The sequence below is a fragment of the Cynocephalus volans genome, chromosome 10 (genome assembly GCF_027409185.1).
Source record: "Cynocephalus volans isolate mCynVol1 chromosome 10, mCynVol1.pri, whole genome shotgun sequence".
NCBI classification, from domain to species: Eukaryota; Metazoa; Chordata; class Mammalia; order Dermoptera; family Cynocephalidae; genus Cynocephalus; species Cynocephalus volans.
Genome location: NC_084469.1, coordinates 82,438,151 through 82,460,573, shown reverse-complemented (window position 1 = coordinate 82,460,573; position 22,423 = coordinate 82,438,151). Strand labels below are relative to the sequence as shown.

The following is a 22,423-nucleotide window of genomic DNA, read 5'->3' as shown; positions in this document are numbered from 1 at the left end:
GGGTTAGGCTCCAAAGTAAATGAAGAGTAAGTTTCATGGAGTCAAAATTACTCCTCCCATAATCTCTTAAATTACTCAAAAAACACAGTACCTTATACTCAATTTTGTGTTTACAACATTGTACAGTGGTGTACCTGGTAATATACACCACTTAATAAAGCAGTAGCTTTGAAACTTCTAATTGCCATCTGCCTGCCTTAAAAAACACATTTTATTTTTATTTATTTATTAATTTTAATTTTATTTTATTTTGTCAAGATACAATGTGGTTGATTATTGTGGCCCATTACTGAAACCTCCCTCCCACCTCCCTCTCCTCCCTCCCTCCCAACAATGTCCTTTCTGTTCGCTTGTCATACCAACTTCAAGGAATTGTAATTGTTGTGTCTTCTTCCCTCCCCGCCCCACCCCAGTTGTTTGTGTTTTTATTTATTTATTTTTAGCTCACACAAATAAGTGAGAGCTTTAAACCACATCTATTGTACACCAAAATAGAAGTTTCACCAATGTTACTATATGTGATGCTTGCTGCTAATTTCTAGCCTATTTTATTTCACTTCAATGCTGCTCATGATCCACTCAGTTGATTTCACAACCCACTAGGGGAGCAGGACCCAGAGTTTGAAAAACACTGAAATAATGAGTACACACAAAAACATAACTTCAAGCACTGACTATGGTGGTAGAGTTACTACAACTGAATATCGTTGGGTTTGTTCAATTGAAGTCCGAGAATGGCATGACTCTTCTGTACCTCTCTACTTCACATGACCTCACATGTTCCAGTCTGACCCAGCTTCAGGAGCAGGACTGGTATGAGAGAGAACCCCAGGCCTAGTGAAAGAGCGTACCTCCAGCTGCCTGGATGTAGTGGTGGTAGACGCTCCATCTCAGGGAACCTTCTTTCATTTCCTCCTTCTTTGTGAGCTGATGTTCCAGCACTGGGTCAGGGTAAGAGAAGAAAATTGCTTGCTATACAATCACCTATCTCCTTCCAGGGTCAAGAGGAGTCCTGAAAAAGCCTTTGCTCCTGGCTTCGATCCTTTTCCAGCTTCCTTACTTTCCAGCAGTAGAGCCCCACTTAAGTCTGACCCTGACCAGCAAGTTTTCCATAGAAGACTCTGCTGAAGGTTATCTTTGACCTGGACTCCATAGCCTGGAAAGGGGGGCCTATCCCCGGCCATTCAATAAACCCTGTAGGGTCTAGGATTCCCAAGTGCTTGATGGGCTGAGAGAGGCAGCAGGAGAGAATGAAGAAAGCAGTGACCTGGGACCAGAAAACCTGGGTTCCAGAACTGTCATCACAATACTGTGCAACCTCTGGCAAATCACTTAACCTTTCTGTTTCTTCATCTGAAAAATAGTAGACCTAGATGGTTGCCAAGATGCTCTGCAGTGATACATTTCTGACCATTCAAAAAATACCACAGACTGGTACCTGGAGATACCAGTTAGATGCTTCTGATGATAACAATAACAACAGCAGCCAGCATGGTGGTGAATGTCTATTGCTTCTGCCTGACATTCTCCCTTCTTCTGATAACAACACCCCAATATTTCCTGGGGAAGAGTGCTCTCTTCCTGGAATTCTAATCATGAGAGAAATTACATCAGGATGGAAAATTTTGGAGTAGGTTTTCTTCAAAAAGACTGCACCTGTTTCTGCTACTTAGATGGCCAAAGGGGCTGAGACCTAGTTCTTCAATTTTTCCTTTTCTTCTGTGGTCTAAACTCTTTCCTGCCAATAAATATTTTCTGTTTATGTTAACCCATAAACTGACTTTCTGACTTTTGTAGCTGTAAGACACTATTGGAGACAGGAGCCTACAATGTGCCAGGCACTGTGCTGGGGACTTCCCTACACCTGACCTGATCTAATCTTCACTATAACCCTGCAAAGTAAATGCTATTATCTCCACTTTGCCAGTGAGGGTTCAGAGAGGTTAAGTTATTTGGCCAAGGTCACACAGCTTTGTAAGCAGCAGAGCTGGGATTCAAATCCAGAACTGCCTTACTTGAAAAATGAAGGTCTTTCCCTTCTGTTAGCCTACCTCAAAAGAAAGCAAGGTTACTCTCTATGAACGTGCAATGAATGAATGTCCAGATGCCTTGCAAAGTCTTAAATCTGCACCACTCAGGGCCAAAGCTACCCTCCATCCTGCTTCTGTTCCACACCCTCAGCTGGGCCCCTACAACATTCACTTGCTGGATCCTTCTGGCCTCCTGATCACCATAGTCCATACCCCATGGTCCTGGACTATTTGGATCTGTAACCTATTTCTGTGAAGAGTTAAGATCCTGATCAGTGAGAGATGTGACCCAGTCTGGGGTTCAGAAGAAATGCCAGGACCTCAGGAGGGTCCAGGCAGGCATGCGGGCATCCTCGTCCTGTTTGCCGCACCATTACCATTATTTTCATTGAGATGCTCTTCCTGGGAGGTGGCCTGAGCCTGACTCTCTGACCCTGGCTTCTTTGCCATCTTTGCTGTGTCCGGCAACGTGTCCTGGGGAGAGAGCACATGCCATGAATACAGGGGTGCTCACCTGCAGGGAGCTGGGGGGTGGGGTGGAAATCACCTGTTTGGCTTCCTTGTGCATCTTCTGCATGAGTTGGGTGTATCTCCCTTTTTTCTCTGTTAACTCCTTGTGAGTTCCAGTTTCACAGATTTTCCCATCTTCTAGCAAAATGATTTGGTCACAAAACTCTAAGTACTGAACAGTCAGAAGAAATAAGGTCTTCAGGAAGCATATGGGAAAATGTTCAACTTCATTATTGATCAGGAAAATGTAAATTTAAATAATAATAAAATGTTATTTTATACCACCAGATTGGCAAAAGTTTAAAAGTCAGACAACCCCAGATATTGGTGATGATCCAAGGTAAAAGGAACTCTCATAAAATGCTGGGGGCATTACAGATGGGTACAACTACTTTGGAGAACAATTTGACAATGTCTAGTAATATTTTAGTAATATGGAAGCTTTCTGAAGAATTATGAACCAACGATCTGAGTCCTAAAACTCTACCCTAAAAAAACTCTCATACATAAAAAGACACATATAAAAGGATATACACTGAGGTATTTTTTTGGAAAAGTGAAAAATGGGAAACAAATGTTTATCCCAAAGAAACAAATTCTGGTATATTCAGATATTGGAAATACTCTTCCAGTGAGAATTAAATAAAGTTACATGTATCAGCATGGAAGATCTCAAAGACATACTGTTGAGTGAAAAAAGCAAATGACCGAAGGACATAGAAAGTGAAATATCAATTATACAAAGATTAAAATTATGCAAAAGAAAGCTTATTGCATCTAGAGATTTATACATACATTGTAAAAGTATGAAGACATACAACAGTAAACAGCAAAGTGAGGACAGCAGAAGGGAGGAAACGAACTACAATCTGAAAGGCAAATCCATGTTTTATTGTATTTTCTGGGTGATAGGTTCCTTTTGTAGGTCTTAAATATTTTATACCAAAAAAAAAAAAAAAATAGTAAAGCAAAACATAAGGAGGTAAGAGAAGAAGAAACAGAAGAATATGGGAGAGAGAAAATACTAAGGCCTTGGGGCCAATACCACGTCTGAAAATATCCAGGGAAAACGACACGGGAGAGGCAGGGCCAGAAACAGCCACTGCACTGCGGCCGTTGTCTGTAAGAAAACACTCAGTCTAAGAACGTGAGACTTGGGGATTCTTCTTCTCTAAGGGATTTTTTTCTTTCTTTTTTTCTTTTTTTGTAAATTGAAAAGCCAGAGTTTATCCATAAAATTTTGAAGATAAAGGAGACTTTAAAATTTGGTTTCAGGGGCCGGCCCGTGGCTCACTTGGGAGAGTGTGGTGCTGATAACACCAAGGCCACGGGTTCGGATCCCATATAGGGATGGCCGGTTGCTCACTGGGTGAGCGTGGTGCTGACAACACCAAGTCAAGGGTTAAGATCCCCGTACCGGTCATCTTTAAAAAAAAAAAAAAATTAAAAAAAAAAAAAAAATAAATAAATAATAAAATTTGGTTTCAATTTTCACCAGCCACAAAAACTTTCACCAGCCTATCCTCTCCGTGTGGAAAGTGAGGAAATCCTAGTTCCTGACAACACTGCCCAAATTTGGGGGAGTCTAGTCTGAGATGAAGAAACAGTTGCTGTGAGGTTGTGATTGAATCACCCTCTGAAACCACGGAGACTTGGGGCTCCATATTATCATGGCCAGAGCCCTGGAGGGGTGGTCACCTGCAGCTGGTGGGTCACCAGGACGACGGTCTTCCCCCTGAGCGTCTTCTTAATGCACTCCTCAAAGATGTGCTTCCCCACGTGCGCGTCCACGGCCGACAGGGGGTCGTCCAGCAGGTAGAGCTGACGGTTGGCATAGATGGCGCGGGCCAGACTGACCCTCTGCTTCTGTCCCCCGGAGAGGTTGAGACCCCGCTCCCCAATCTGTGGACAATCAGCAAAAGACGCCATGTCCAGAGAGTGAGCACCACCAGGTGTGTTCAAACTGGTGGCAGATGAGGTAGACGGCGCCCTGTCAGTACAGACCAAGACATGCACACACGCCAGGACACCCGGTGATCTGGCACTCCTAGCACTTAAAAAATATTTTTCAAAATTTGCTTAGGAGGGGATGAAGAAATTGATTTTCAATGAATTAAAATTTTACGACTCTTAATTGGAAACAATTTTTCTAAACCTGTCAGCTTCTCAGGAGGCATATTAAACTAACAGGAATTTAGGTAATAAAATCAACCACTCATTCCCAAGGGACAGCATCATCTTACATCTTATTCAGGTTTTAAATCCCCATTGACTGCAACTGTCAACTGGCGGGACTGTCAGCCTGGGTTAAGGGGGGGTCTAAGATTATTTGCACTGTGTACAATTGCTGAACAGACAGAGTGGCGGTAGCTGGGAAGGGCCATATCACACAGCGCCTGTTGTGTTAGGAGTCAAGGTGGAAACCTGAGTTACTGAGCACATTGTAGGTCCCCTTGTAGATCAGATTAGCACTCCAGGCAGCTGCCAGCTAGCCCATCCCTCAGGCTCTGGGGACGTGGGAGCCAGAGCCTAAATCCTAGTCCCTGTTCTACCATGAACTCTTGAAGTCTCTGGAAAGAAGAAGCGAGTTTAAAAGGTGGCAGGACAAACTCTTGTCATTACTCTGCCTCCAAGTCACCAATATGTGACCTTGGATAAGCTGCTCGACCTGGCCAAAGCCCAGTTTCCCCATTAATTCATTTATTTATTCATTCAACAAACACCTCTTAAATGCCTAGCCTTCTCTCATAATAATAGCTAACGCCTACTCTATGCCAGGCAGTGTTTAAAGAACTTTGTATGTATTAACCCATTTAAACTTCAAAGCAACATGATCTTATTTATGCCATTTTACAGATGAGACCTTGTTCTTCCTATTGAAGAAACAACTTTACATAAAAAAATTGAGCTCTCTGCCCTCAAGGATTTATAGTCCCGTCCTTAAAAGAAGAATAGAAAGACTGTCCTCCTAGGGTTACTGTGAGGCCCAGGACACTGCATTCATGTTGCTGGAAAAGTACCTTGCATGCAGTAAGTGCTAAACAGAGTGAGCTATTACTAGGTAGTAGCATCAAGATAACAATACTACTTTTACCTTGGGTGTGTGTTTGGGGGGGGGTCTTATGTGGATTGAAAGTGGCTGTCGATGTTAAAGATAATGAATTACCAGATAAATACTATAGTCAGAAATCAAATTGCCCCTGTGGGGCCGTGGCTGATATTCCCACTGGCAAAGAAAGTGGTGGCCATAGTGGGGCAGGGAAGCTGGGTGGGGCAGAGGGGGATGGGTGGTTTCTCATCTTTACAGGGTCTCTGCTCTTGCTGCAGAGGTAGCTTGAGGTCAGTTCTCCACCTTTGTGGGGTGAGGTAGCCTCCTTCTTCCCCACCTCCCACTGTAAGGTGAGCCCCAGCTTCCCTCAGTGGGGGAGGCTTTGTTCTTGGCTTGGAAGCAGCAGCTGCAGGGAAAGCTCATGCTGTTTTGAGAAGGAAGAGCTGGGGTCCCTCCCGCCTCTGCCCAGGGAGGCAGTAGCTAAACATAAAGCACCAACATTATAACAGAGCTGAAAGAGGCTTGCCCCGTGCTCACCTCCGTCATGTCTCCAAAAGGCAGAATTTCCAGGTCCCGATTCAGGCAGCAGCAATGGAGCACCTGGAGATACCTATGAAGGACAGGGAGCTGTACGGTACAGGCAGCTGGACCTCAGGCCCTCCAACCTTCCCCAGTTTTGAAGGCAAAGGTCCTGAATCCCATGCTAAGACTTGGACTTGATCTTGTGTTTAATGGTGAACCACTGGAGGCTTTTAAAAATGTCATTCTGTCTTTCATTTCTTTTAAACTAATAGTTTTGGCTGGTCGGGTAGCTCAGTTGGTTAGAGCGTGGTGCTAACACCAAGGTCAAGGGTCTGGATCCCCGTACCAGTCAGCCACCGAAAAAAGAAGAAACTAATAGTTTAAAACTAATCATATGTGCACTTAAGAAATATTTGAACAGAATAAAAAGATCCAGTGAAAAGTAAGTCTTCTCTTTGACTCTCAGTTGCTCTCCTCAGAAGCAGCCAGTATTACAGTTTCTTGTGTATTTATTCAGAAATAATCTATTCATATATGAGGGTACTTCAAAAAGTTTGTGGAAAAATAGAATTAAAAGATAATAGGGATCTTTCCATAAATTTTTTGAAGTACCCTCATATGTATGTGTGCAGCATATATAGGTCTATATGGTTTTAATGGCACCATAGTAATTCTATTATAAGGCTGCACCATAAGCCATTGCCCAACTGATAGACATTTGGGTAGTTTCTAGTCTTTTGCTCCTATGGATAATGCAGCGTGAAAATTCTTGAGTATGGGCCTTTGTGTTTATGGGAGGAAATATCTATGCATTACACACTTAGCAGCGGATTTGCTGAATTGTACAAGGCTTGGTGCATTTTTATTTTAGACAGATAGTTCGAAACTGCTCCGTGAGTTTTATCAGTCTTAAAGCAGAGCAAGACAAGGTGAGGACTGTATTTTAGGATGATTGTCCTGGAGACAGTACGTAGAATGGAACAGAGTGAGAGATTAGAGACAGGAACCCAAGGGCAGAGGTAGAAGGAATTGTTCAAACAAGAGATCACAGACTGGAACTAGTAGCAGAGATGGAGAGGAAGAGATATTTCAGAGACAAACTTATCCAAGGGTTGGTGGCCAATTAGATATGGAAGGTATCAGAGGAGGTGTCGGGCTTGCTGGGGTGCAGCTTGGGTGATGTCATTTAACTGAATCAGGCAATTTGGGATAAGAAGCAGGGGGGCTGTGGGGTGGGCAAGCAGGGTGCTCATGAGTTGGTATTGGACATGACTTTGGGGTGCCCATAGGACATCAGATGGTGATGGCCGATCTATATACCTATATGCCACTCAGTGCTGTTACTGGGGGCAGATTGCAAAATCAAGCAAACAGTCAAAGAAGGTCAGAGTCCGCCATAGGTGGAAGCATAACTGTAGCGTCCGCCATAGGTGGAAGCATAGCTGTAGCATTCAGAGTTTTCCTAGATCCTCCACTGAATAATAGGCTTTACTAGTGACATCCAAGTGCCTGCCTCAAGCAGGTCAACCTTAGGATTCTGAGGGAGGCAGAGGCCACAAAGGGGAAGGAGGGATATGGATGGGAGGTGGGAGGTCCATGGCCATGAATCCAAACTCATTTCCTCTCCACCGTATAACCTCATCATCCCCATTTGTTTGCCTTTTGACTTAGGGGTCAAGATTGAATTAATACAAATGTTAATGTAACATTTTTGGAGGGGAGGATGTATTGACTACTTTGAGCCAATATAGCATAATACTTAAGCATGAAGTTTCTGAAAGCAACTGGGTTCAAATTCTTTTTTTTTTTTTTTTTTTTTTTCCGTGACCGGCGCTCAGCCAGGGAGTGCACCGCTCATCCTTATATAGGATCTGAACCCGCGGCGGCGGGAGCGTCGCCGCGCTGCTAGCGCAGCACGCTACGGAGTGTGCCATGGGCTCAGCCCTGGGTTCAAATTCTGACTTGATCATATCCTACCACCTAGGAGATTTTGGTCAAATTATTTGACCTCTTGGGGCCTCAGCTGACTCATCTAGGAAATGAATGTGGTAATAATATTTCTTTCACAGTGAGGAGGAAATATAGTGATGCATACAAGGAGCACACAACAAGTGTTAGCAGTTGTCAAATTACTCTTTGCAGCTGGAGGTCCCTCTCCACCCCCACCCTGTGTCCCTCCCTGCCCCACTCAGGAGCTTACCAGGCCTTGTCAAACTGGGCTCCCATGATGATGTTCTCCCTGACACTACCCCCGACGATCCAGGCCTGCTGGGGGACATAGGCCAGGCTTCCATGCACCCCCACCGAGCCCTCGAGCAAGTGCATCTGCAGAAGAATGAGTCTAGGTTCAGAAACAGGGTGGGCAGGGACAACCCGCCTGGCTCAGCAGGCATAGTGCCCAGGGCCCCACTGCCCTCAGAGACCCTTGGGGCTCTCCTGTGTAAAAGGGACTTTTCATGGGGCCCTGCCAGACCCACCAGTGAGCCTGAGGGACAGCCATTAGAACATGTGAAAGCGGTTAGAGCTAAGTCAGGGCAGTTCCCGCTTGGGCTGAATCCAAGGTTTGCGTTGAAGACACCCCATGCCCTTTTTCATCTTATTTTCCCAGCACCATGTTCCCTAGCAACTAGTGCCTCTGTGGTCTTCATGGTGCAGACTGAAAATTCCAGGCCATGTCTGACCATGCCTGCCATGCCTGGGTATTACGGAAATTATTATTGTTAGGCATGATACTGTTATGATGGTTACATAGAAAATGTCCTTATTTGGGGACACTATAATGAAGTTATTAGTACGGAAAGTGTTATAACCTCTATAATTTAAAATAATTCTACAAAACATATATGAGAGTACTGCAAAAAGTTCGTGGAAAAATAGAATTCAAAGATAATACAAATCTTATATATATACACGTACATATATACAAATCTTTTACATATAAGAGACACACACACACAGATGAAGCAAATAGGCAAATGCTATCAACTGGTTGAATCTAGATGGTAGGTATACGGGTCTTTAGTGTTCTTCCTGCTTTTCTGTATAAATTTAAAAACACACATTACAAACAGAGACTGTACCCCCATCTTCACTGCCCCACAGAGGACCTCACTATCCTTGTCCTTTTCTCTTTCTTATCCTGTGCTTTTTACTTTTGATTTGGAGCCATTTTCATAACAAAACTTTAAAATGACATCTTACTATATTCTTTTATTGGCGGGATAGTGGCTGGTTCATTTGCAGAAGAAACTGACAAACCACTGGCCCCGTAGGAAGGTGGCTTTGAATGGAGGCTGCTGGGCAATGCCATTGTGATGAAGGACAGAGCTCCTGCCTCAGGTGCACCTGGATCTAACCCGGGTTCACCCCTTACCTGCAGCATGCCCTTGGGCAAGCCACTTCTCTGAACCTCAAGTCCTCTCATCTGTAAATGGGCCACAGTGAGTATAACAACCCCTGCCTCTTGGGGTTGTTATCAGGATTAAAGATAAAAATGGAAAGCTCTTTGCACAGGGCCTGACTTGTAAGTACTTAAACTATTTTTACTATCTTTTAAAAAATGGCGTCTTTCTTCTCCCCATTTGCAAAGAAGCTGGGGGAGCACAGAAAAGCTGCCAGACTGTGGTGTTAAGAGAGGGTTGCTATTGATGACATAACCACATCTCAACAAGGCGATGAGTTTGGCTATGTTCATGTGGGAGGAACAGAATAAAGGAAGCAAAACGGTTAGTTCTCCCAACAATGTGGGAAGCGGGATGATGGGCAAAGAAGTGGGGTGGGTTGGGGAGAGGGGGTGGAGAGAAGCCCCAGGAGGTGTTGAGGCTGGTGAGGTGTGGGGGAGGGCCTAGGACACCCCTGCAGGGAGGTGGCCACAGATGCATAACAAGTGCTGTAAACTGTGAGTGTTTTAAGTTGTTCACTATGATGTGTGCAAGGTGACCCCAAATGATTTGGGGGAATGGGTTTGGGTATTTTTTAGACTGGAGAAGGGGTGTTCTGAGCCATATGTGTGCAAAAAAAAACCCAAAAAAACCAGACCTCAAAAACATCCACGGACAACAGAATTGGGGGGTTCAGAGCTCAAGGGCAAGGGCAGCCAGCAGGCATGTAGATGCCACTGGTGGGGTACGAAAGATTGTCCCATCCCCTCCGGAGAGCCTCCTCTCCTCCACCCCCTCCTTCCTTCCTTCTCCCTCTTTCTCCTTTCACACTTTGCTCCTGATGCCATCTCACTCCTCAATGGTATGAGTTTGGCTTGATGAAATGATTTTTATGATCATATTAAACTTTGAGACAGGTAAGGATGGATTTCCAGGTGACCTAAGAGGGATCAGCCAACCGGTGTTGCCCCAGGGTGGGGAGAAAGTGCCACTGAGGAGGGAGCCCCTTTGTAAATCACCTCCTCCAAGGTGCATGCACACTGCTTTCAGTTTACAAAAATCCTATCTGCCTAGACCCCTGTGAGGAAGAAAGCAGCGGTGAGCCTTACTGGGGGGACTCGGGCTTGGGAGCAATTGGACTGCCTGTGGGTGGGAACACAGTGGTCACAAGTCACTTACCTCCCCTAGGATGGCTGACAACAGGCTGCTCTTGCCACTCCCTGTGCTGCCACAGACCCCTAACATCGTCCCCTGCAAAGCCAAAGAGAACGGACAGGTGTTGGGACACTCACAGGGCAGGTTGATCATTTGAACACAAAATGACAATCAAAAAACAAAAAACCACACACTCAAGACCTCCAGAGAAGCAAAGCTCAAGAAGAGCTTCAAGTTCAGTCTATAGAGGTGGGATGGGGCAACCTCAGAGGAAGTCACATGGGAGTGGTTGAGAGGAACTCATGGAGAGGTGGCAAGAATCCTGAATCCCAGATTGGCATCTACTCTCAGATCCTGGGAAAGTCCTTTAACCTATCCGAGCCTCAGTTTCTTCATCTGTAAAATGAAGCCAGCCTCACAGAATTCACACATACATTCATTCATTTGTTCATTCCTTTATCCATCCATCAAATTGTCATTGGAGTTTCTTCTATGTGCCAAATAATGAAGAAAAGAACTCTCACTGAGCTTATATTCTAGTTGGAGGAGGGGATAAGACAGATCAGTCAAACAACCAATATAATCAAATGGTAATAAGTGACCTAAGTAAAATGAAATTGGCTACTATGACAGAGAGTTGGAGATTAAGGCAATTTTAGATGGGTTGGCCAGGGATGGTTTCTTTAGAACAGGCATCATTGCATTTTAGACCTGAATGACAAGAAAGGGCCAGACAGAGGAAGACCTGGAGCAAGAGTGTTCCAGGGTGTAGTAACAGGAGGTGCAAAGGTCCTGAAGCCATGGCAAGGCTGACTGCTGAAGAGCTGTGAGAAGTCTGGTGGAGCTGGTGTGGAGGGCTAAATGGGAGAAGGTCACAGGTGTAGGTGGGCACTTGGAGGAAACCTGGGCTCCATCCTAAAGATAGTGGGAAGTCACTGATGGGTTTATGCTGGAGAGTAGCTTGAACTGATTTATGGTTTAGAAAGATCCCTCTGTCTACTGCGTAGTAGTGGGTCATAAGAGGGCAAAAGTGGAAGCAAAGAGGCTGCTGAACAGGTGGCTGGGGCTAGGGCAGAGGAGAAGGCTATGGTGAGAGGTAGCTGGGTCAAGAGAGATGTTGAAGTAGAACTGGATTGGATTGGTGAGACGGAAGGAAAGAAATCAAGTTTGACTTCCAGGTCCTCAACCACTGAAAGGATGGTGTGCCATCTCCTGAGATGAGGAAGGTTTGGGGAACTGGTCAGAGAGTGTAAAAATCATGACCTTGTTTCATTTGACATGCTCTATGGACATTTAAGAGAGACAGTGAATAGGCAGTTGAGTCAGGAGCCCAGAGGATACTTCAAGGCTAGAGAAAATAGCACAGAAATAGAATTTAAAGCCATAGGATTAGAGATGATTACCAAAGGAGAACATGTAAATAGATAAGAGATAGTAGATATTAGATATTAACACCTATACTATTAGATATTAATATCAATTTTTACATAGTATATTTATCATTATAGACCAATAACTATATCTATTCCATATCTATTACTAGATATTAATATTAATAGAATAGAGAAGAGAAGAACAGAGGTGAGGACAGGAGAGAGCAGGAAGCTAGACCTTGTAAACATTAGGCAGGGAAGGAGCCAGATAAGGTGAGTTCGCAGAATAACCAAATTAAAACATGTACCATAGTGCTTGGCACATACTAGGAATGTAATAAATGTTTGTTTAGTCTCCTTCTCTTTCTCCTTTTTGTGTCCTTGGTCCCTCCAAGGACCAGCACAGAGTACTCTTATATTATTCTAGGTCTTGCTCATTACAAAAAATATCTAGACGATCAATTAAATCACACTAAAGTATGAAAATCTTCCTGTATTTGCACTCCATGAAAAATTTGTATTTTAAAAGGAGATCTTAGAGAGGGCAGTTTTTAACCACAGAAATGGTGAAGTGCCTGGCTAAGCTCCTAGACTCAGGCCCTGGAAGTTTGGCAGCTGGCCTGCCTGCATGGTCTGGACAAAGCTACCTTTGACACCACCAGGTTTATCTTGTACAACTCTGGTCCCAGGCTGTCCCCTTTGTCCTCTGGCCCGAGGACACCTAAAGGTGGCTGAGCCCTGGTCATCCCCTCAGAAGTGTGTCCATTCTTCTCCAGCTCCAACGCCCCATTGATGACCCCAGGGCAGGTCTGTCGCCACGACAAGGTGGCCTCCTCCAAAACCAGAGCTTTGCTGGGGTCTTGCAAGGTCTGGACATATAAAACAGGGCTCTCTTGGAGGAAAAATCTCTGTAAAGACAAAAAGAAAAGGAGGGAGGAGGAATTCAGTCCTTTAGTTCAGCAGGAATATGTACCCAATTTTACTGGCCAGCCAGGGCTATGATTTAGTGAACTTCTGATAAACTGTAAAAGCTTGAAGTACCACCACCAAGTAGGAGGAGGCCAGTTTCTGCTGCTGAAAATTCTAGCTTCGTGTTTTCCAAATTCCAGACCATGGGGCTCCTCTCCCGTATCTGCTTACCACCTGCACCGACCTTGGCTGAGACCTAATGTACACTAGCCTCCTCCCAAGTGAGAATAGCCATGGGTTCACAGGATTGATGTATAGTTTTTCTAATTAAATTTCCTTTATAACTATTAAAAATAAAAAGATCTGCCCATGTCCACGCTGTGAAAGATATCGTTTTGGATCATACATTTCAAAACGTGACCATGGGCAGGTCACTTCTCTCTGCGTCTCCACCTCCCTGTCTGTAAAATATAAGGGTTGAGCTACAGAAATTCTAGCATTAAAAAATGTGGGTGTGGAGTTTGATCCCACTGAAGTCATGTCATATTCATGAATCTCTATCTGGAGATATGCTTAGAAAGTGATTTGGAACGATACCTAGTGATATTTTGGACATTCTTACCCACTGTTGTGAGCCCAGACTGTAGCTTCCTCATCTCTGTCCACCCCACAGGCGAAAACAGGCACAGAGCGGGGGATGGACAGGAGAGCCTAGCGTGCCCGTGGGAAGGAAGGCAGTGGCAGGGGCCCTAACGCAGCTGCTGAGAAGTCAGGGGAGGTCCCGGGCTTTGGATAAGCAAAGGACTGTGTTTGTGTTACGCAAACAAGCCAAGTTTATTTCAGCCTCAGGGCTTCTGCGCTGGCTGTTTGCTCTGCCTAGTCAACATCACTCAGCTTGAAAGCCACCTCGGCAGAGGAGCCTTCACAGACCAGCCTATGCACAGCAGCCCCCAGCCCTCTCTAGAACCCAGTACACTCTCTAGAACATCACATTGTTTTATTAGAATCATAGTTCTTCCTGTGATCTGATATAATCCTCTTTGATCATTAATTTACTTGTTAATTGTCTGTTCCCACACCAGATCAGAACTCCCAGGGAGCAGGGACCCTGTTGGGCATGTTCAATGTAGTATTCTCAGTGACTGGCATGTGGTAGGTGCTCAATAAATATTTTCTGAATGAATGAATGAGTGAATGAATGATATAGGTCAGCAACTGCATGTATTTTAAAATGGGATGACTACAAAATGTCTTTTTAAAGTTGGTTAAGATTAGGGTTTTCAAGCACCGATGCCTGTTGAGGCAAGACCAGCCATGTAAGTAAGAGAAGCGGACCATTTCTAAGATGAGAAGTGGACAGAAAAATGCAGCCCCGGTGTTGGAGGTGCAACAGGGCACGGTGGTGGCTGCAGCAGACTGCATCTAAATACCCTGTCTAAACTGGGCAGCTATCCCTCAGCTCCAGCAGCTTTTGGCCACAGGAGAATGAAGTCCAGTGTGGCCAAATCTTCTGATTATTCAAGAGAATTCAGAAATCTGGGTTTTCATAGAAAATTTCCAGGTTTTTTTTTTTTTTTTTTTTTAAAAGATGACCGGTCAGGGGATCTTAACCCATGACTTGGTGTTGGCAGCACCACGCTCAGCCAGTGAGCTAACCGGCCATCCGTATATGGGATCCGAACCCGGGGCCTTGGTGTTATCAGCACCGCACTCTCCCGAGTGAGCCACGGGCCGGCCCAATTTCCAGGTTTTTAAATGCAAGCAACAGATATGATTTTTTTAAAAAAAGCAAAACTATCAGGGTAACCCTATGCAAACCCGGATAAGGGCTGAAGACCCCCTGTCTGAGACCTGGTCAGGATATACTATCCTAAGATCTCCCTGGGGACTGGGACCCAACTTCATTCATGTCTTCCCAGCCCCCACACCAGCATGGACACAGGAGGTCATTAAGTTAGCCGATCCCTCTCCCTACCTAAGCTGGACTCTGCCTTAGCTAGGGGACATGTTCAGGAGGAACATTGTGTGGGCTGAAGGCAAATGAACACCCAAGTAGAGGGCCCTACAGCCAGCCCTCTGACCACTAACCTTGAACCTCTCCATTGCACATTTGGAATTTGTGAGGGCTTTGACTGCAAAGGGTACAAAGAACACTGACAGCCGAAGGGGATTCATGCAGGACACAGCAGCGAAGGCCTGGATAAAGAGGGGGAGGAGGCATTGAGATTCACAGCCCTTTCTGCTTCCTTCATTCCCTGGAGCCCATGAGAAAACTCCCTTATCATTATGGTGGGCGTGGAGAACAAAGCAGCCCAACACTTACTAATGAAGTTGTGAGTTTCAATTTTAAGCCTGTGTGGACGAGAATCATGACTACTGTGGCCACCAATGGGGAAATCAACAAGGTGACAGTGGTCAGGCTCTGCCCAAGCCCACTCTTCTCCAGTAGTTTCCTTTCCTCCTTTCTTAGGTCTGGGAGACAAAAAAGAAATACACTGAAAATCACAAGAAGATTCTCCGAAGAGCACATGTTTTCATCCCCAAAACATGAAAGAAATCCCCAAAAGGTGAGAGGCTTAGCCCACCGTGACATCACCAGGCTCTGAGCAGAAAGCCAGACTTCCCATACCTTTAATTATTTTTGTAAATGGTTTCTCCCACGTGTACATTTTAATCATCTTAATGCACGTGAGAACTTCGCTGGTCACGCGGATGCGCTGGTCTCCGATCTCTGAAGCGTGGCCCTGTATCTTCACAGCCATCCTGGTCAGGAATGCCTGGATCAGGATGCAGCAAGTTTTTGATGTGCAAGAACTTCTTTTGACAAGGGTGAGAGAGTTCAGCCTGGCATAAGTAGAACAGCTAGGAGTATTTCCAAAGGTCAGCTCCAGATGTGGATTGAATACTGGGGTTTAATCCTGTACTGAGTGAATCCATTGGGGCCCCTTGTTCCAGGTCCCTGTGGAAAATTTTCCAGTGGAAGCCTCTCCAGGCCATATCATGCCTTAGGGCATCCTGGGGGCCTTTCTCCACTGGATCCTAAGCCAGGCTATGACTAACTAAATGGGAACTCAACAGAAATGTCTCTTCTGCCTACTGGAACCCTAAACCCTCTAACAATTATAAACACCTTTTGATCAGAATAACTGTACTGAGGGAAGAAAACTATCAGTTTCAATAATTCAGAGCACACATCATCCAAGAGTCACTCCTATTTTGCCCAATTTTATTTCACTGAAACTTTGGCAGCAAATTTGCTTCCTTTCCTCCATTATACTATACTCAGCTAAAAGTTAAATGCCATCTGCTTTATTATATCAGCACCTTCAGGGTAGAAGAGATGGAATAAACATTTTACACAGAGATTGTCTTCCGAGGAAAGTCTGTGAGGCAGATAATCCGTCATAGAAATTTGCAAGGTGGACCTTGCACGTGATATCCACCTCTTGTTTGTTTACCAAACGTGTGGTCTGACATAGGAATGAGGTAGGCATTGAAGCTGAATGTGAACCACACCGGAAAGAATAGTCAACAAGAGTCAACGTTTACACTCAGAGGTCTCCCAGATTCCACAGCCCTGGGAGTCCTGGGGAATGCCCAACATCAAACGGGTGGCAGAGAAAGACATTACCTCCAGCGGGAAAACCAGGAGATAGCAAAAAGTGGCAAGGAGAGCAGTGGGTCCCAGAACTAAGTAGGCGGAAATGGTGCAGGAAACCAGTGACAAACACGCGAGCAGTAGCAAGGGCCCATAGTACACCCCTTCAAAGAGGTCGTTTATGTCGCTAGTGAAGAAGGTGATGGCCTGGAAGACAACAAACCATGGGCACAGGTATCACATCTCCAGCTACCCAGCAGGGATGGCACGTGACCTCCCCACACCCTCTCCTAGCAAGAAGGCTAGAGACGCAGGGTGACAGAGTAGAGACAGACACCCCAGGGGCACAACTCTCTTCTGACTGGCTGTGTGATCCTTGACAAGTTACTATACCACTCTGAGCCTCAGCTTCCCCATCCGTAAAGCTGGAATAATGATACCTACTTTATACTCATATGGTTTTTGTGAGAATTTTAATGAGATATAAAGTGTCTGCCCACAAAAAATATGCTCGATAAAAGGTATATTTATTTTACTACTCTGTTACTCCTACTGCTACTAGTATCCAGATTCCACTATTCCATTCTATTTCTATTGTATTCTAGTAATTCTACACTAATAATAATATAAACTGAATTTTTTTTCTCTCTTTCCTAGACTGTGAGGTGGGAATATGAACTAAATTTTCTCGGCAGAGACCGAGTCATCTTCTCTTCTGCCTTTTCCTTCTTCTCTGATGCTGTACACTCTTCCGCCTACTTCCATCCCACATGTACACTACCTGGTTCAGTGCTACATAAAAGCTGACATTCCAAATCAAGAAATCTTTAAGGAACCAATTCATTAATGTCTTTTAGAATTACCAATCTAAATCCCTTAGGAAATGGTTTCCTTTTATCTTTAAACTGATCTCCTTCTAGTTCTCAGGATGTGCCTCAGCCTGACTTTTTACAAAATTTTAAAGTATGGCTAGCCAGTTGGCTCAGTTGGTTAGAGTGTGATGCTGATAACACCAAGGTCTGAGGTTCTATCCCTGTACCAGCCAGTTAAAAAAGAAATACATATATATATACATATATATATATATATATATATATATATATATGTATATATATATATCAGGGAGCATAAATTGGTACAGCCACTTTGGTGGGCAATTTCACAGTATAATTTTTTAAAACTTGCACAAATCCTATGACCTGCCAGTTTCATTCCTCTGTTGACAAACATTCACACATGTTGGAGGAAACACACAGAAGGAATTTCGTCACAGCACTGCTTATACCAGCCAGACCCTGGAAACATCCTAAATATCCACTGGTGGAGAAAGGTTAAAAAGTCCACCCCAGACGTGTTAGGTAATATTCCTGGAGCTAAACTGTTACAGCTCATGTCCCAAACTTGTCATGTACCAGCTATGGAATCACAGACAAGCAACTTAGTCTCTCCCTGTGTCTCTGTCACCTCATCAGTAAAATGGGAATAATAATACAACCTACTTCACTGTGTTGATTTGAGGACTGAGTGAGGTAATGTATAGAAAGCACTTTATTTGGGCACATTGAAAGGAGTATAACTATGATTAAGCATCACTGAAAATGAATGAGAAAGATTTATATGTGCTAACATGGGAAACTAAGACATGATAAAGAGGGAGGGAAAAAGGGCCAGCTCGTGGCTCACTCAGAAGAGTGTGGTGCTGATAACACCAAGGCCGCAGGTTCGGATCCTATATAGGGATGGCTGGTTAGCTCACTGGTTGAGCGTGGTGCTGACAACACCAAGTCAAGGGTTAAGATCCCCTTACCGGTCATCTTTAAAAAAAAAAAAAAAAAAAAGAGGGGAGAAAAGCTACAAAACAACACAAAAGATGTAGTACCACTGATGCAAAAACTCACCCAGAAAAACTACATTGTGCACTTTCTGTTGGTAAAACCAAGTTGCAGGACACTATGTAAAATGTAGTAAATTTATGTAAAAATGCACATACACAAAATACCATACGTTTTCTACGAGTAACTTGCATGTGGTCCTAAATGCACTTTAAAAGGTCCGGAAGGACACAAACCAAACTGATAATGGTGCTTACCTCTGGGCATTGGGAAGTAACCATGAGCAGGGTATCTTCTACACTAAGAAGAATGTGTTCAGCTATTTTTTTTTTTTTTTTTTTTTTGTCTTTTTCATGACCAGTACTCAGCCAGTGAGTGCACCGGCCATTCCTATATAGGATCCGAACCCGCAGCGGGAGCGTCGCCGCGCTCCCAGCACCGCACTCTCCCGAGTGCGCCACGGGCTCGGCCCTTCAGCTATTTTTTAAAAATTAATTTTAAAATAAAATTGATGGCAGCAACTCTCCAGAAATCCTCACTTGAGTAACTACTTTCATCTTCACTTACAAATGGTCATTTTGTTTTATCCTTCTATTAAAATGTCTGGGGAAATAGGGCCTTGCATACAGCAAGTGCTCAGAACAGGGACATATAGAAATGAACCAAGGCAGGCTGCAGCATGGGTCTCCTTCCCAAAGCAGGTAAGTACAGTGGTTAAAAGCCTGGACTATGCAGCCACACTATTGTGTCCAAATCTAGGCTCTGTTGCTAACCCATCATGAGACCTTGTATAAGTTACCTACCCTTTCCTCGCCTCAGTTTCCTCCTCAATGACAAAGGGAACAATAACAGAACCTAGCACACAAGAAGGATGTCAGAGGACTGATGGAGCAAATGTGAGTAAAGCACTTGGGAAAATGTCTGGCTTAGAATAAGTTAGTGACTGTTATAGCTTTCCTGAGATAAACAGGGAGAAGGGCTGCCTGGATCCTTTAACTGCAGGTCAAGTGTAAGAGGACAGGGTAGCTTCCAAGCTTAAGGCCTAACAGAAACTAATAATAATACACAGTTTAACATTTATGAATCACTGCCCCTTTTCTGCATATTTTACATGTACAAACTCATTGAATTCCACGAGACAACAACACTATCAGGTTGGTTCTGCTATTATTATTATTCCACAGCATCATTGAGGCCAAACAAGTTACCTAAGGTCTCAGAACAAATAAAACAGTGAAGAATAACAATAGTAGTGATGGGTACAAACAATAAATAATGTTTGCTAATGTTTGTTATCACTTGGGTTTAAAGAAAGCTTCTACTTAATGGCAATGGTTAATTTTGCAGATGCTTTTTAGACATCTGTCCTGTGTAACTCAGATGCTGGGTCTTTTGAAGGATAGAGAAGTAAATCTAAAATGGTTCATGTATTTGAGGGGGGCTCATATTAGTGGGGCAGCCAGATTTGTGCAAAAAGAACTATAAATGCTTAGTGGAGAATGGTGGTAGAGGGTGGGGTTTGGAGATACCACTGGGAAGGGGAGGATGTCTAAACTGGGATTTGAAGGATGAAAGGGACTTTTAAAGGGCAGGGGGTGGGGTTGATGTGAGCAAAGTTGCCAGGAGGCAGACATGCCTGGTGTATTTGGGGGACTAGAGGTTAGCCCAGCCTGGATAGAAGGGAGAAAGCCAACCCAGGGCTGGAGGAGAGGATTGAGAAGAGATGAGGCTGCAAAGAGCTGAAGCCAGATCACAATGGGATTTGGCTTGAGGGTAAGGAGCCAAGGCAGTGCTGCCTTTTCCAAAAATTAAAAATGTCTGTTTCAATATAAAAGTAACCTATGCTCCTCAAGGTAATTGGTGAGCAATTGAAAAATAGGGAAATTGAAATTAGGAATATGAAATTTTGATATGCCCTATGACTATGAGCCATAAGTTGGGATGTCTTCCCCCAGTCTCTGTCACTGTTTGTGTAATGTTGCAAGAACAAGAACTGAGAATCAATAAAAATAACAAGGCAGGTGTAAATATTCCTCTTTTGCATGTAGCAAAATTAAAACTCAGAGAGGTTGTCTATGATTTCTTTCCCCTGGAAGAGTTCCATAAGCTATCAAGTCCTCCCATATCCACATCCCCAAGTTGGCTTAGGGGATATGCTTTCCAATGTGCTTCTACTAAGAATTTGCGTCTTTTTGTTCACAGTTCTATTCCCAAGGCCTAGAACAGGATCTGGACCAGAGGAGGCCTAAGTAACTCTTTGTTGAATGGAATGATGGAACCCTCTCAATCCTCTAAAAACAAGTGGCATCTTCCTGGGCTACTGTTGACCTGCTTGCATGACCCAGAGGCAGTTGTGATGGTTATCAACACTCAACCTGGGAATTATCTTCCTTCTCTCTCTTCTTTCTCTCTTAACCCCCTTTTCCCCCTCCCTTGGCCCCCAGGGCAGAGATGTCTGGAGGAGTGGTAGGGAAGTATGGCCTGGGAGGTGTAGTCCCAGTAACTTACCTCTCCCGAGGAGATGTGTGTTAGAGACTTAAATCGTATAAGCTTCTCAAAGGCAAAGGTAGAAACGGCTGTACGAAACCTGATGCCTGTGCGCTGGTTGACAACCCAACTTGAGCATAGACTCAGAGACTTCAGACACTCAGTGAAAAAAAGAGCAAAGCACAGCCCCACTCCACGGATGATATTCCCTGACTGCTCTTCGGAATATTCCAGGATCTTTGGTATAATCAGCGACTAGAAGGAAATAGGAGATTGGATTATTCAGACCTCTGGATCTTTTCAGACACACGTTTGATATTTGTTGTCTGAAAGGATTGGAAAGCCTGGGTTACTATTGGGGATTTGTTGAAGGATCAAATTGAGTCAAGCCCAATGCTGTCCTCAAGGTCAAAGTCCAGCTGGGGGAAACTTAGGAGCTCAACTGATCCAGATCTGAATCCCAGCTCTTCCCCCTAGGAGCTAGTAATTTAGGGTGATTTAGGAATTAATAAAGTGACTATTTACAAAGGTGTGGGCAGAATTTAGGGACTTCAGCAAGGGATGGTGGGGCACCATGGAGCTAGCAACAGCAGGGAACTGTTACCTCCCCAGACCTATGGGGTGAGGGGAGGGTGAGGTTAATGGACCCAGAGGGGGCAGCCATGCAGAGAGGGCCCCTGACAGGAGCTCTGGTCACCAACCTCCAGTAATGGAAAGGAAAGCAGCCAGGGAGATAAATATCGCGATCTCACCGTTCTCTTTCCTTCCCGTCTATTGGAGTCTCCCACTGGTCAAACCCAACTAGAAGCCAGAGGGCAGGGGGCCCCATTCATGTGAACTATACAGATCCTACACTAGGAGCACAGGACAGGGTGGAAAATGGTGGACAGTGGACCTGGAGGGACAAATGGAGAACACGCAGTATACTAACTGTCCCGGGTGTCAGTTATCTCTGTGGTCATCAACTGCTACTTCTTCCTGACCTACATTCATTGTCCCCTTAGCTGGTAACAGTGCCTCACTTTTCTTCTGGGCAGACTCTCAGCTGCCCATTGCATGCAGTCTAGGCTGGACTGTCACTCAAAGTGCCCCACCCTCCAGTGGCCAACCGGTGACCAGGTGACCCCAGCTGGCCAATCAGACTCTTCCTCTGAAATCAGATTCTTGGGCTGAGGAACTGGAGGACAGGAGATAGAGCCCATTCATCTCAATCATGGTACATGGAGGAGACCATTAGTTCCTGCTACCTATATTCCCAGAGCTGCTCAGCTGTTTCTCAAAGCCCTTAACATGTACTGAGCCAGGCCATGTTCTAAGGGCTTTATATACTTATCTCATTTAATGCTACCCTTTGAGGAAGATAACATAATGCTCTCCATTTTATACATAGGGTTTTCATAAGGTCTACCCCTGAGAGTGTCATGGGGTTCCATGAGGAAACCAAGGCACAGAGAGGGTAATTATTATTATTATTTTTTTTAAAAGATGACCGGTAAGGGGATCTTAACCCTTGACCTGGTGTTGTCAGCACCACGCTCAGCCAATGAGCCAACCAGCCATCCCTATATAGGATCCGAA

General features: G+C 44.5%; 1 protein-coding gene across 1 annotated transcript in view; it reads right to left on the bottom strand.

Annotated features, from left to right (window-relative positions):
• The window catches only part of ABCC11 (ATP binding cassette subfamily C member 11), a 57,944-nt gene that overhangs the window by 27,698 nt on the left and 7,823 nt on the right, over positions 1-22,423 (bottom strand). Inside the window, exons 5-17 of the mRNA XM_063109921.1 lie at positions 20,867-21,100; positions 16,560-16,733; positions 15,558-15,705; positions 15,252-15,400; positions 15,017-15,124; positions 12,667-12,927; positions 10,671-10,742; positions 8,312-8,436; positions 6,127-6,199; positions 4,239-4,442; positions 2,578-2,712; positions 2,408-2,504; positions 852-941 (exon numbers count right to left, since the gene is read on the bottom strand). Of these exons, the coding sequence (XP_062965991.1) occupies positions 852-941; positions 2,408-2,504; positions 2,578-2,712; positions 4,239-4,442; positions 6,127-6,199; positions 8,312-8,436; positions 10,671-10,742; positions 12,667-12,927; positions 15,017-15,124; positions 15,252-15,400; positions 15,558-15,705; positions 16,560-16,733; positions 20,867-21,100 (1,870 nt within the window). The remainder of the gene's footprint in view (positions 1-851; positions 942-2,407; positions 2,505-2,577; positions 2,713-4,238; positions 4,443-6,126; positions 6,200-8,311; positions 8,437-10,670; positions 10,743-12,666; positions 12,928-15,016; positions 15,125-15,251; positions 15,401-15,557; positions 15,706-16,559; positions 16,734-20,866; positions 21,101-22,423) is intronic.